The 14,093-nt window shown below is 42.9% G+C and overlaps 1 protein-coding gene across 9 annotated transcripts in view; it reads left to right on the forward strand.

Moving 5' to 3' along the window:
- Positions 1–14,093, forward strand: part of Card11 (caspase recruitment domain family, member 11) — a 118,689-nt gene that overhangs the window by 80,569 nt on the left and 24,027 nt on the right. For all 9 annotated transcript variants that reach the window (XM_013521270.1, XM_005397861.2, XM_005397859.2 and 6 more), the window contains 4 exons: positions 7,097–7,309; positions 9,313–9,450; positions 9,602–9,927; positions 12,657–12,836. In XM_013521270.1, the coding sequence (XP_013376724.1) occupies positions 7,097–7,309; positions 9,313–9,450; positions 9,602–9,927; positions 12,657–12,836 (857 nt within the window). The remainder of the gene's footprint in view (positions 1–7,096; positions 7,310–9,312; positions 9,451–9,601; positions 9,928–12,656; positions 12,837–14,093) is intronic.

Raw genomic sequence — 14,093 nt, forward strand, 5'->3', positions numbered from 1 at the left:
GGCAGTTTTACTGCCAACCCTTCTGTGAGTCTGGCCTGCCTCTTGCAAGTCACGCTGCAGCTTTTCGTGTTGCTGGCCAGCACCTAGCACTGAACCTTGAGCACCTCACAAAGGACTGACTGTGCAAGAAATGCCTCTCCTACCTCCATGCCCAGCACGGCACTTACCACATGCTCCCACACTGACCAGCTTTCCCAGGCACCATCCAGCCCACCGTGGCTCTATAGCCATGCTGCATAGAGTACTGTTGGTATCATGGCTCCATAAGGCTGAAGGTCTGCGGTCGCCTTGCTCTGAGGTAGGAGGCCCCTTTCATCTCTGCTTTGGAAAACAGATATTGCCTAGTCATTTCCTGCTTTGCTGATAGTTGCCAGAGTGGCTGCTTTGCCACTTTTGCAGGGAGGGAGCATTTCCGCAGCACTGAGCACCCCATACCTGTGATCTCACATGCCAGCCACAGTGCCTTGTCCATGGAGGGCAGGAAGCCATGCTTCTCAGGCTGCTCCTACTAACCTACAAGGCACAGGTTCTTAGCACCTCACATTCAGTTCTCTTGCAGCACTGGGCCAGCCATATGTGGAGGTAGGGGTGTGGGGGTTACCAGGGATTATATCCAGGGCTTTTGCACTAAGCTACATCCTCCATCCCTTTTCCGTGTGTTGAGACAGGGTCTCTCTAAGTCATTAAGTTGCCCAGGTTGGGCTCCAAACTTCTGCCTCAGCACCCCAGAGTGCTGGGATTATAAGTGTATACTATTACATCCAGCTACCATGTGCTTTTAAAATCCACGCTGAGCACCGTATAGTGCAAAAGGTCAGGAATGCCTACTGTTGAATGATTCAGCTGTTTTCACTTTTTTTCTAAATATTCAAGTGAAAACTGGGAGAAATTAAATATCCAAAAATGGGGGAATGTGTAAAAAATTATATATTCTTATAATGGAATAATATACACGAAAGAATAAACCAATCAAAAGTGAAGGATTATGAAGTTGGACTTTAAAAAACAAGATCACTTGTGTACTGTCTATAGTAGACACATTCTAGATTCAAGAATGTAAAGAGATTGAAAGTAAAATCACAGAAAGATATATACCATGCTAACAACAATCAGGAGGAAGCTGGAATGGCTATACCAATAGCAGACAAAATAACTTTTTTAAAAAATATTACTAGAAATAGAGAAGAACATTTCATAATAATAAAAGGGTCAACCCACCAAGGAAATACAATAGTTGTAATTGTATGGGCACCTAACAGAGCCCCAAATACATGAAGTATAGATTGGAAGAACTGGAGGGGGAAATATACAACTCAGCAACAATAGTTAGAGACTTTATTGCCTTATTTTCAATAAAGGGTAGAACAACTAGGCAGAATATCAAGAAATAGGAGATCTGAATAGCACTGTAAACAAAGTAATCCTAACAGAAATCTGTAGGGTATTTTTTAGTAGTCCTAACAGAAATGAGGACATCTGATAACAGCAGAATTACACATATTTTCAGTCACAACATGAAACGTTTTCCAGAAAAGGTTATATTCTAGGCCATAAAACAAACTTCAAGCTGTGCGTGGTTGCACACACCTGTAATCCCAGTGCTTGGGAGGCTGAGGCAGGAGGATCACTGTGAATTTGAAGCCAGCCAAGGCTACATTGTGAGTTCAAGGCCAGTCTGAACTACATAGTTCAGACCCTATCCACCACCACCCCCCCAAAAAAACTCAGTAAGTTTGAAAGTATCCCAGTGACAGAGTATGTCTTCAACAATAATGGAATGAAATTAGAAATCAATAATAGAAGGAAATTTAGGAACTTTACAAATATAGGGAAGTTAAATGTCATATTCTTAAGTAACCAATGTGTCAAAGAGGAAATTGAGAAAAGGAAATTAGAAAGCCATATGGGAATTAGAAATGAGCAAATATGTTTGTGGAGACACAATATACCAAAACTTACAGGACGTAACTAAAGCAATGCTCAGAGGAAAAATTATGCCTATAAATTCCTACACTGAAAAAGAAGAAAGACTTCAAGTAACCTACTCTCCTACCTTACAAAAGTAGAAAAAGAAGAGCCAACTAGACCCAAAGTGAGCAGAAAGATGAAAATTAATAAAGACCAACAAAGAAATAAGTTGATCTGAGAATAGAAAAAGAATCAAGACAATCAATGAAATCAAAAGTTGGTTCTTAGCTGGGCGTAGTGGCACACACAATAATGCAGCACTTTGGGAGCCTCAGCAACTTAGTGACTTAGCAAGACCCTGTCTCAAAATAAAAATCAAAAGAACTAGGGCTATAGCTCAGTGTGAAGGCCTCGGGTTTAATACCCAGTATGAGAAGGGAAAAGTCAATTCATTGAAATATCAGTGAAATTGAGAAGACTTTAGCTAGGCTGACTGGAAAAAAAGAAGGAAAACTTAAATTACTGGAAGAAGAAATGAAAGAGGGGACATCATAATTGACCTTTACAGAGACAAAAAAAGATTAGGAAAAACAACATGAGCAATTATTTTTGATAAATTAGATGGCTTGGCTAAAGTGGACAAATCCCTAGGATGACACAAACTTCAAAAACTGGCTCAAGAAAAACAGAGAATGTGAACTGACCTATGTCAAGGAAAGAGAGTAAACCCATGAAAATAATGATAGTAACTCATAAAGAGAAACCTATACTCCAGTGTCCTTACTTATAAATTCTACTAACAAGAGAAATTATAAATATTAATTCTTCTCTTCCCAAAAGTTGAAGAGAAAAAAACACTTTCCAATTCATTCCATGACCCAGTAGGACGTGATATCAAAGCAAGACAGTGACATCATAGGAAAAGAAACTAGACTGGTGTCTCTCCCATGCATATGGATGAAAAAACCCTAGATAATACTAGTAAATTGAATCCAGCAGCATACGTAAAGAAGTAAACACCAGACTGAGCTAGATGTGGTGGTGTGCTATAATCCCAGCACCTAGGAGGCTCATAAGTTCAAGGTCAATCTGGGCAACATAGTAAATATGACGCCAACCTGAGTGAGGGCTTGACTCAAAGAAGAAAAAAAGGGAAGGGAAGAGAAGAAGGGAAGAGACAAAGGAGAAGAAAAAGAAGAAGCCACCGCCATGAGTAAGTGGGATTTATGAGTGGGAATATAAGATTTACTGAACATCTGAAAGTCCACTCATGTAGTGCACCACGTCAATAGAATAAAAACCAGAACCGCATGATAATCTCAATAGAGAAAAAGCATTTCACCGAATCAAAGTCAAGAATCCCATGACAAAAATATTCAACAAACCAGAAATGAAGGAAACTTTCTTAACCTGATAAGCTGTTATATCCATTTAAAAGAAAAAAATCCAGGTAATATCATACCTAATGGTAAATAGATTGAGACTAGTACTAATTCCCCCCTAAGATCAAGAATAAGATCTACTCTTTTCACTTCTAAATAACAATGCACTAGAAGTTCTAGACACAGAACTTAGGTGTGAAGGAGAAGTAAAGGGCATCCCTATTGGAAAGGTAGAATTAAAACCGTCTCTATTTGCAAGTGACACGATCTTACATAAAGAAAATCCTAAGGCATCTACAAACAAGTTGTTAAACTACTAAATGATTTCAGCAAGGTTTCTGAATATCAGATCAATACGTAAAAATGAATTATGTATCTATACACCAGCAATGATCATTCCACAAATGAAATTAAGAAAACAATTCCCATTTACTCTGTCATCAAGATAATAAAATATTTATGAATAAATTTAACAAAAGACGTACAAGACCTGCAGATAGTGTTAGCTTTCTGTCCTTGTAATGGAATAGCTGACACAAGCTACTTATGAAGTGAAGTTTACTGCAGTTCATGATTCTGGAGATTTAAGTTCACTATGGGGGGTCCTACTGGTTTGGACTTCAGGTGACGGTGGCACATCACAGTGAAAGTATGTCAGCAAGCAGTCACAGCTTTAGGAAGCAGAGAGAAGATGGGCAAGGTCCCACAGTCCCTTTGATGGCCTGTCCTCCGCAAAGATATAAAGACCTCCCATAAGGCCTGACCTCCTAAAGGCCCATAGCACCTCCAGTAGTGCCACCTGGGGGCAAAGGTTTTACATACAAACCTTTTGGTGACACTCAACATACAGTTTATATCATATACTGAGAACTATAAAATATTGCTGAAAAAAACTAAAGAAGATGTAAAGACATGGAAATATATCCCATGTTCATGGATTAGAATGTTCAATGTTGTTAGGGAGTAATACTCCCCAAATTAATCTACATATCCAGTACAATCACTGAACTAAGGCCCTAATGGAATTGTAAAGGGGCCCCTACTAGCCAAAACAAACTTGAAAAAGCATTAGGTTAGAGGACTTATATTTCTCAGTTTCAAAATCCTATTACAAATCTATAGTAATCGAGACAGGGTGGTACTAGCACAAAGAGAAACATATAAATCAACGGAATAGAATCAAGAGCCCAGAAAAAAACCTTTATATTTATGGTCAATTGGTTTCCAACAAGGGTGCCACCATCATTCAATGGGGAACACATAGTTGTTTGGGGGGAGGACATTTGTTTTTGGTTCTTTTGTTTTGGTTTTGTTTTTTTTGTTTTGTTTTTGGGTTTTTTTTGACATATTATACTGGTACAACCAGATGTCCACACATAAACAGTGAGTTTGGATCACTACTTCACACCAAACACAAAAATTGACTAAAAATGGATTATAGACCCAAATGTAAGAGCTAACATATAAAATGCTAAGGAAAAAATAGGAATAGGTCTTCTACCCCTTGAATTAAACAACATTTTTTTATACCTGCCAAAACACAAGAAAAGAAAAACAAACTAAATTATGTCACATTTAAAACTTTTATGCTACACTGTCTTTAAAACATAAAAGGACAAATGACAGAAAAGGAGAAAATATTTGCAAGTTTTGTGTCTGATAAATGACTTGCATCCAGAATAAAGCACTTCTACAACTCAATAACAAAAAGACAAACAACTCAATTTTAAAATGAGACAGGATTTCAATAGTATGACTTGTGATCAAAATATATAGTGAGCATTTAAATTTATTACAGTAAAAGACACATTCTCATTAATCCTTCTCAGAATTCTCACTTCCAACATACTTACCCCATCATTCTTACTATTTTCTGAAGCAGTTCTGAAAGTTCTCTTTCATGAGTGTCTTTGCAAATTGTGATCAAAAATACAGTGAATGTTGCTGGCAAGTACCATCCGACAGAAAAGCAAGATGATAAAAACATGACACTGTGTCCTCATCCACCTTCTTCATTGGATCTGGCAACATCTGGCTTTTTCCTAAAGTCAAAATGGCCATGAAAGATAAATGTGGCAGACACAACAACACAGCTAAATACATGTACAGAAAAAGACTTCCAGAACTGCTTCATCAAGTGCCAAGAAGCTGAGCATGGTGGTGCATGCCTGTAATCCCAGCACTCAGGAGGCTGAGGCAGGAGGATCATTGCAAGTTCGAGGCCAGCCAGGGCTACAAGTAATCTCAAGGCCAGCCTGAACTGCATAGCACAATCCTGTCTCAAAAAAGACAAAAAAAAGTGAATTGTGTGGCATGGAAATTATATCTCAGTAAAACTTTTTTAAAAGAAAGAAATAAAACATTGGCACACTCTTCAAACACAGATGTAACTCTCAAACAATATGCTAAAAGAAGCTGGTCACAAAAGAACACATTTTATGATTCTGTGTATATTAAATTATCAGGGAGGCAAATCCACAGAGAGAGAGAGTAGGTTAGTGGTTGTCTTAGTTACTTTTCTCTCATTGCTGAGACAAAATACCTGGCGCCAACAATTAAGGAAGGAAAGGTTTATTTAGCTTACAGTTTGTGAAGGTTTCAGTCCATACTTGGCTGGCTGCAAGGCAGAGTAGCACATGCCACCATTCATGACAGCAGAAGACAGAAAAAGCAACAAGAGCACAAGTGAGGAGCAGCAGCAAGCAGCCTCTTTCCCTCCCTTACATTGTACGCAAACCACCCACACCAGGGCAGGTGTAGCACTCACATCTGTAATTCCAACATTGGACCATGAATCAATCATAAACTCTAAAAGCCTGCCCCATAACTGCATGTGGCTTTTGGGGGGACACCCAGACACAAACCATGACAGTGACTGACAGTGAAGAAGGTGTTTAGGAAATCAAGAGGGATTGCTATGGCATGAGTTTCTGGTTTTTTATCATGGTTATAGTTTTTGTTTTGGTTTGGGTTTTGGTGGTTGATTGGTTGGTTAGTTGGTTCGTTGACAGCACTCAGGGTTGAACCCAGGGCTTTGGCATGGAGCTACATCTTCAACTCTTTTTTGTATTTTTATTCTAAGACAGGTTCTCACTAACTCCTAACTTGCACAGGTTGGGCTCAAACTTGGGATCTTCCTGCCTCAGACTCCCAGAGTACTAGGATTCCAGGCCTGTACCACCACACCCAGCTATGAGTTTCTTTTAAGGTGGACAAAAATATTCTAAAATATTAGACTGTGGTGATTACTGCACAACCTCAGGGGTACATTTAAAAACACTGAATTGTATACTTAAACTGTCAGTTGTGTGGTATATGAGTTATATCTCAATAATGCTGTTTTTAAAAAATGAATGAAACAAATCCACCTAGATAAATCTCAAAGAAACACAGAGGGGAGGAAAAGCCAAATGAAAAAGGAAACATACAGTATAATACCATTTATGTGAAGTTTTAAAACAAAAAACAATAGTATATTGTTGTTTTGGGAAAGATATATTTAGTAAGATAAACCTTGGGTGGAGAGAGTATGCTCCAATGGCCAAGTTTTCCCTCTCTCCCCCAATAAACAACCTTCTAAAATTTTTATGGCCTATCCTTTCATTGTTTATGTTTAGTGTATAAGGAAAATATATTTATATTATATTCATTGCCCTGTTGTCAGACAAAAGGTAAAATGCCAGATATACTTTCCTGTACTACACTCTTTTTTCAGTTTAACAGTATATTCCTGAGCTCACACTCGAGCAGCTTATGGAGTGTTCTGGGGAGGCTCTTGCACTAACCACACGGGCTTCTGTCTGAAGGAGGCGGGCCTGAGATGGACGAGTACATGGAGACGCTAAAGGACGAGGAGGACGCTCTGTGGGAGAACGTGGAATGCAATCGGCACATGCTGAGCCGCTACATCAACCCAGCCAAGCTCACCCCCTACCTGCGCCAGTGTAAGGTCATTGATGAGCAGGACGAAGACGAAGTGCTTAATGCCCCCATGCTGCCATCCAAGATCAACCGGGCAGGTAGCCTCAGGAACTCTCTGAGGGGCAGGGAGGGCCACCACACATGCTCCCTCCAGGACATGCCCTCCACTTAGCTGTACCAAAATAGGGTTTCTCTAGATCAGGGATTTTCAAACTGAGATCCACAGACCACACCCTCTCCTGTCCTGCCGCTAAGATATAGAACTCAAGGGCCCACGAACTTGGAGGAAGGGAAAATGACATCTTGATTTTACAAACATAAACTGAAATTTAGCATTGCCCTCAAATATGAAGGGTGGTGGGCAAAAATCCCAGTGGTGATTACTAATGCCCTTGACTCTGTCAACAATAAAAATTACAGATATCTTTATATCTCATATTACAGCTTTGCAGGTGTCTTGAAATACCATTTGCACTCATCTCTTCCTTAAAATTACAGTAGTTATCAGATCTGCCAGGAGATCTTGTTACTTAATGCATTAAAAAGCAGCATAGCTATTACCGAATCACAGATTTATTTAATATTTGATAATTGTATTATAATTGGCTGTGTTTGTAACCAGATGTGTTTTTAATCAGTTTTTTAAAAATATCATTGAGAGGAGGGGTCCGCAGGTTTTTCTGGAGTCCCTTGGAGGCCATGGAACTCTATCATACTCAGTAAAAGTAATATGCATATTTGTGAAACTTGTTTCAGATTGATATATGTGTGGCTGTGCACACATTTGTATACTGTCTGTGTGTATGGGCGTTAGGTCACAGTGTAAAATTTATTTCTTTCTGTGGACTGTGGTTGAAAAGGTTTGGAAATCACTGTCCTGCAGTGTAACTGATGATAAGTGGTTTGAATGCTGTGACTCTCTTTCACATCCATAGCTGACATCCATAATTAATCACAGCATGCCTTCCCACTGAGTTTGGTTGTAACTTTGGAATCCTTCTAACACAGGGCTCCAGGCAGCTGCACCAAATGCAGGATCGACACAAGATGAAACTTACTTATATCATATCTATCCTGGGGAAAAGATAAAATCTAAGACCTCAAGGGAAAAAAAATCTGAAATAAAAACGTTTAAGGAAAGGCCATAAAGTATGAACAATACGTGGAATCAGTAGTGTCTTGGTCTGTGTTATATTACTATAACAAAATAACTGATGCAGGTTGACCTTATAAAGAAGAGAGGTTGATTTAGTTCAGTTGTAGATATTCAAGGGTATGGTGCTAGCATCAACTCAGCTTTATAAGGGCCTTCTGGGCTGTGTCACATCATGGCAGGAGTGTGTATATGAGGAAGAGATCACATCCCCAACAGTAACCCAGAGAAAGATTGGGATCTCCCTATCCTTTCCAAAGGCACAATGCCAAATGACCTAAAGACCTCCCACTGAGTCCCATCTCTAAAAGGTCCCACACCCAGTATCTCCATATTGAGGACCAAGCTCCCAACATATGAATTTTGGGGGTACAAACAACATCCAAACCTTTCTAAGTAGGATGGAAACTCTAAACAGTTAGGAAGATTACTTGTAGGTTAAGATGTTTCCACACTGTGGAATAATTCCAAACAACATGGAGCTATGCCTCCCTCTGACTTTTCTTAAAAGCTTCCCACCCAAATATTTGTCCTCTTGCTGTGAATCCCAGGAAGCCATATATTATTCCATATACTTCTAACCTCCTTCAATCACAGAAAAACAGGTGCTTGTGTGAATAATTTAAGCCTTGGTCAAGGAATAGCTCTTCAAAACTGCTGATTCCCTGCGCCTGCAATTCTGTTTAATCCTAGTTCTACCAGTTTATTAGAGAAAGGAGATGAACATTCCCCAAATCCATGCTGAGGGCCTGGAACTTTGGTTATATTATCCAGACTCTATGAGAGATAGAGCTATGCTGCATTTTAAGGCATTAAATAACAGGAGTGATAGAATGTAGTGAGACTATCTTCTTTAAATTTATTCAAGGATAAAATAAGACCGGAGGTGGAGATTTTCTCCCAATCAGATATGTAATTTTCTCCTGTGTGATGTGGTCTTTCCTCTAGGCCGATTATTAGACATTCTACATACCAAAGGGCAAAGAGGCTATGTGGTATTCTTGGAGAGCCTGGAGTTTTATTACCCAGAACTGTATAAACTGGTGACTGGGAAGGAGCCTACCCGGAGATTCTCCACCATTGTGGGTAAGTGGCTTTGCCATCAGGAACATCTGGACTCTAGCAGACAGGGTGTGGGTGTATGGGTATGAGGGGTCAGTACAGTGTTGGTGAGTGGCTGAGTGAGTGAGTGGCCCCTGCCTCACCCTTGGGCCTAACTGGGTGCCCCTCTGCGCAGTGGAGGAGGGCCACGAGGGCCTCACGCACTTCCTGATGAACGAGGTCATCAAGCTGCAGCAGCAGATGAAGGCCAAGGACCTACAGCGCTGTGAATTGCTGGCCAAATCCCGGCAGTTGGAGGATGAGAAAAAGCAGCTGACGCTTACGCGGGTGGAGCTACTGACCTTCCAGGATCGGTACTACAAGATGAAGGAGGAGCGGGACAGCTACAATGATGAGCTGGTCAAAGTCAAGGACGACAACTACAACCTGGCCATGCGCTACGCCCAGCTCAGTGAAGAGAAAAACATGGCCGTGATGAGAAGCCGGGACCTCCAACTCGAGGTATGGGCACCACGGGGGCACATGCTGGCATGCTCAGACAGGCAACACCAGAGATTCCCACCCAGACAGATGAGGGACTGGAGGAGTCGGGTGTGAGAGAGGTCTAAACCCACTCTGTGCAGGAGCACACTAACACGTGGATTCGCCTCTGACTCAGCAGCCTAGAGCCTCTCTGCGCTGTGCACACATGCGCACAAAGATGCAGTGAATTTACTGCCTCCAGATCACTCCTGCGCATGTGCAAAGATACACAGCGTGTGCCAAGCAAGATGAGGGAGGACTAGGATGTGCACAGCCCGCATGCGCGACATGCGGGGGGGGGGGGGTGGAATGGATGTTGCACCTGTCCTGTGGGAGGAAAATTCCTTAGTTTCAAGACTTAACCTCTTTATCCGCAAAGTTCAGCATAGTTCCTGGTACAGTGAGATAGTCAATACGTTTATCAGCCAACAAACCACCAGCCGAGTGATTGACATGACTAATGAGTTTACCATCTAAATGAAGGAAGGGCAGGGAATTTGCCACATTCATTCTTTCCTTCCGTTTATTGAATGCCACCATGTACCCAGCTTGTTTCCGGGGATACGTATCTCCAGGCTTAAGACCCTGCCGTCATGCAGTTCACATTATAATCAGAAAACAAATACACAGATACCTGGTAGTTTGAGTGCTATTAGGAGAAGATGGAGGGCCAGGGATGTAGCCCAGCGGTACAAGCGCCTGCATAGCAAGCACAAGGTCCTGAGTTCGATTCCCGGTACTAAAATAAAAAAAAAAGAGAGAGAAGATGGAATAGGGCTAGAAAATAAGGGCTGCCATCTTGTACGGTCTCTGACAAGGGGACGTGTGAGCAAGCATCTGAAGAGCGGGAACCAGGCATGCAGTGAAAAGAAAAGCAGATGCAAAGGCCTGAAAGGGGGCGGAGGTCTGGCTTTTTTTTTTTTTTTTTCCTCGAGTAATGGCAGAAGAGCCACTAGGGCGGGAGCCAAGTGAACAAATGGTACAAAAGGAGGTGGGAGAGATGGCCGGGGTCCAGATCATGGGGCCACAGTAAGAACTTTGGAATTTATTCTCGTTGTGATGGAAGCCACTGAAGGATTGAGAGCTGGGGAGTGACAACTGATTTATACCTTAGAAGGATCACTCTGGCTGCTGGGTAGAAAATAGACTCTCCGAATGTTTATTAAGCACCTGCCATGTGTAAGGCACTGTGCTAAGCACTGTGAGGGACACAGGGATAAATAACCTGAGCTCTGCTTGGGTCACTTACAATTTAGTGAGGCAGACAGATCAGTAAACAATTCACAGAGTGCAGGTGAATTGAGTCACTGGCATAGCAGGCTGTAGAGCATTTCGGCTAAGAGCATAGCCTGTGAATTCCTGAAGGTTGGAGTTCAAAATCTGGCTTCTAGCCTTACCACTTCCTTAGCTACTGGCTTCAGGTCTCTTTGCTTGTAAGTAGCAATAAAGAAGATAGGACCTGATGCTAGGATTGCCAAGACTCTGCACCTTAAGTCTTTGATAACCCTTGTGGAACTGGGGATCCGGACCCAGCCCAGGACTTGGGATGATCTTCAAAGATATTAGAGAGTGTTTTTGTTTGTTTGCCTGTCTGTGTGGGGTTTTTTGTGGGGTTTTTGGGGTGTTTGTTTGTTTTGCATGACCAAAGAGAGAAACTAACCTGTGGCAAGGACTTAGAAGTTTCTCTCCTGAAACTTTCTCCTGTGTTATGTTACCCTGGAGATGTGTTTATAATGAGAAAGTGTGTAGAATGAAAGGATGTCCAGCCAGCTGAGTCCCTGGGTTGTTTCTCTGCCCCAGGCTGCTTTCCGTCTATGGGCCTTTTTCTTGGGCCACAGAAATGCAGACTTTTCTTTGTTGAAGCCACCACCTTCTACCTGCCAGATTTCTTGAGGATGTTCTCCCCACAATCCTAGAGTTGAAAAATAATATTCACTCCTTCGGTGCCTCCCTTCCTCACGGTCCTTGAGTACTGTCTTGTTCAAGATGCTCCCTCAGGCCAGTTTGGGGATGCACACAGGTTTACTCACAAGGATCAAGATATCTGCTGGCCCAGCTCCTGATGCTAAACTGTCAAGGGTGACACTCAGTACATCTCCAGTTATACCATTTTCAAATGTAGTAGCTGCCTCCTCTAGGAAGCCACCCATCCTGGCAGGGAATCTGGACAAGTTTTTAGGCCAGAGAGCCTCTGAACTTAGAGTTCAGTGAATTCCATGCTGTTTTGTTTTTTAACACCAGTGCTATTTTTTCCAGTGAGGTCTTGTGTAAAGTCTAAGAGGAGGAGCTTCTCTGGAGGACGAAGTCCGGGTGGTGGCCATCTCCATTCCCTTCCATAACCCTAGGACTCTCCAGGGGAATCCCTGAGTTCCAAGGATCCATTTGAAATGAAAGGCCTTGAAATAAGTGACACACCTCAGGGAGACACAGCTGGGGTATCTTTTATCCTGATCTATAACCTGTTCCACCCTACAACGGTTCCCTGAGAGAATTTTCTAAGAGACACAGCCGTTTTAGAAGTACTGTGAATGAACTCACTGGAAATTTTCCATCAATAAGGAGATGGTGGTGTGCTTTGCTGGAGAAAGTTCCTCAGCACCTTGGCCCACGGGCTGTGCTCGAACCCCAGCCAGATCTGGGGAACCACAGCCCCCTCCCAGTGTTTCTCACCAGCCACAGTCGCCCCTTGGCTCCTTTGGGTGTTTCAGATTGATCAGCTAAAGCACCGGTTGAATAAGATGGAGGAGGAATGTAAGCTGGAGAGAAATCAGTCTCTGAAGCTGAAGAATGACATTGAGAGTCGGCCCAAGAAGGAGCAAGTCTTGGAACTGGAGCGAGAGAACGAAATGCTGAAGACCAAGATCCAGGAGCTGCAGTCTATCATCCAGGTGAGGAGCTGCTGTCCATCCTGCCGGCTAGGGTAGAGCAGGGCAGACCTGGGAGTGAGGCCAGAGTCTCAGCTTGCTAACTGTAGGGCCACGGGCGATGCAGGGCATCCTTCAGCACCACACTTTCCTCCTCTGTGAAGTGAGGGTGACCACACACACAATCTCTGTCTTAATCACTTTCTTGCTGCTGAGACATACTACCCAACAGCTACAACATAAAGGAGGAAAGGTTTATTTGGGCTCACAGTTTGTACAGGTTTCGGTTCATAGCCAGCAGGCTCAAGGCAGAAGGGTGTGGCGGAAGGGCCTGGGTGGAGGAAAACTGCTCACCTCATGGCAGCCAGGAAGCCGAGAGAGAAGGGAGGCGCTGGAAATGGATAGCCTTCCGGGTCACATCCACAGTGCCACACCTCTCCCAACCAGACCCCACCTCCTAACCACACGTCAGCATAAGGCTCCCACAGGCTAGTCTCCTTCCAGAGGTCCCACCTCAGAGTGAATGGGGCTTTGGGGAATCATCCAGATCTGAACCATAACAACCTCCTTATGAGAAACATGGCATCACAGGAGGTCACACTTGTGAAATCGCCTCTTTCATTGACATGCTCCATAAAAATCACCCTTCACACAGAAATCAATGCCCCAGCACTGAGGAGAGAAAAGTACATCCAGGAAATTTCCTTGCCCTTAAAGATCCCCAGAAACTGAGCTATAGACCTGGGCTTTTTCAGATTCCTCCCTGACTTGTCGTCCCAGAATCACGTAGCTATGGACGGGGGCGTCACTAAGGCAGAACACCCCAGAACACACTGCAGGGAAAGGAAAGTCCATGCACCCTCTTGTGCTTCTCCAGTGTGATCCCCAGGACCGGCTGCCTGGGGCAGGCTCAGTCTCAGAGCAGGGGCTGCATCCCAATTTAATCAGAGCAGATTAGTTGATATTTCTGGGTGAAATCAGGAAAGCATTGCAGCCCTGCCTTTGTTACCACCTCTGGAAGGTTTGGAGGAGCAGCCCGAGCCCCTCTCGGCTCTGATAAGAGCTGGGGCAGAACAATGGGCTCAGGGTATTCCTGAGCAGAAGTGGGTTTTTATGCTTTTTTCCAGGTGATAAACTTCTTAAATGATAAGCTGCTTAAAGACCCCAAGAGAAATTTCTTCTTGCCTGTGCTTTCCCAGCACAAAACCTTCTGCTCTCTCCACGACTGTGGCTGGCTCTTTTGTCCCTGCCTTCCCTATCCACTTTGCTCCCCACCGCCCC

Source organism: Chinchilla lanigera, unplaced genomic scaffold (genome assembly GCF_000276665.1).
Source record: "Chinchilla lanigera isolate Chin_1 unplaced genomic scaffold, ChiLan1.0 scaffold00059, whole genome shotgun sequence".
Taxonomy (NCBI): domain Eukaryota; kingdom Metazoa; phylum Chordata; class Mammalia; order Rodentia; family Chinchillidae; genus Chinchilla; species Chinchilla lanigera.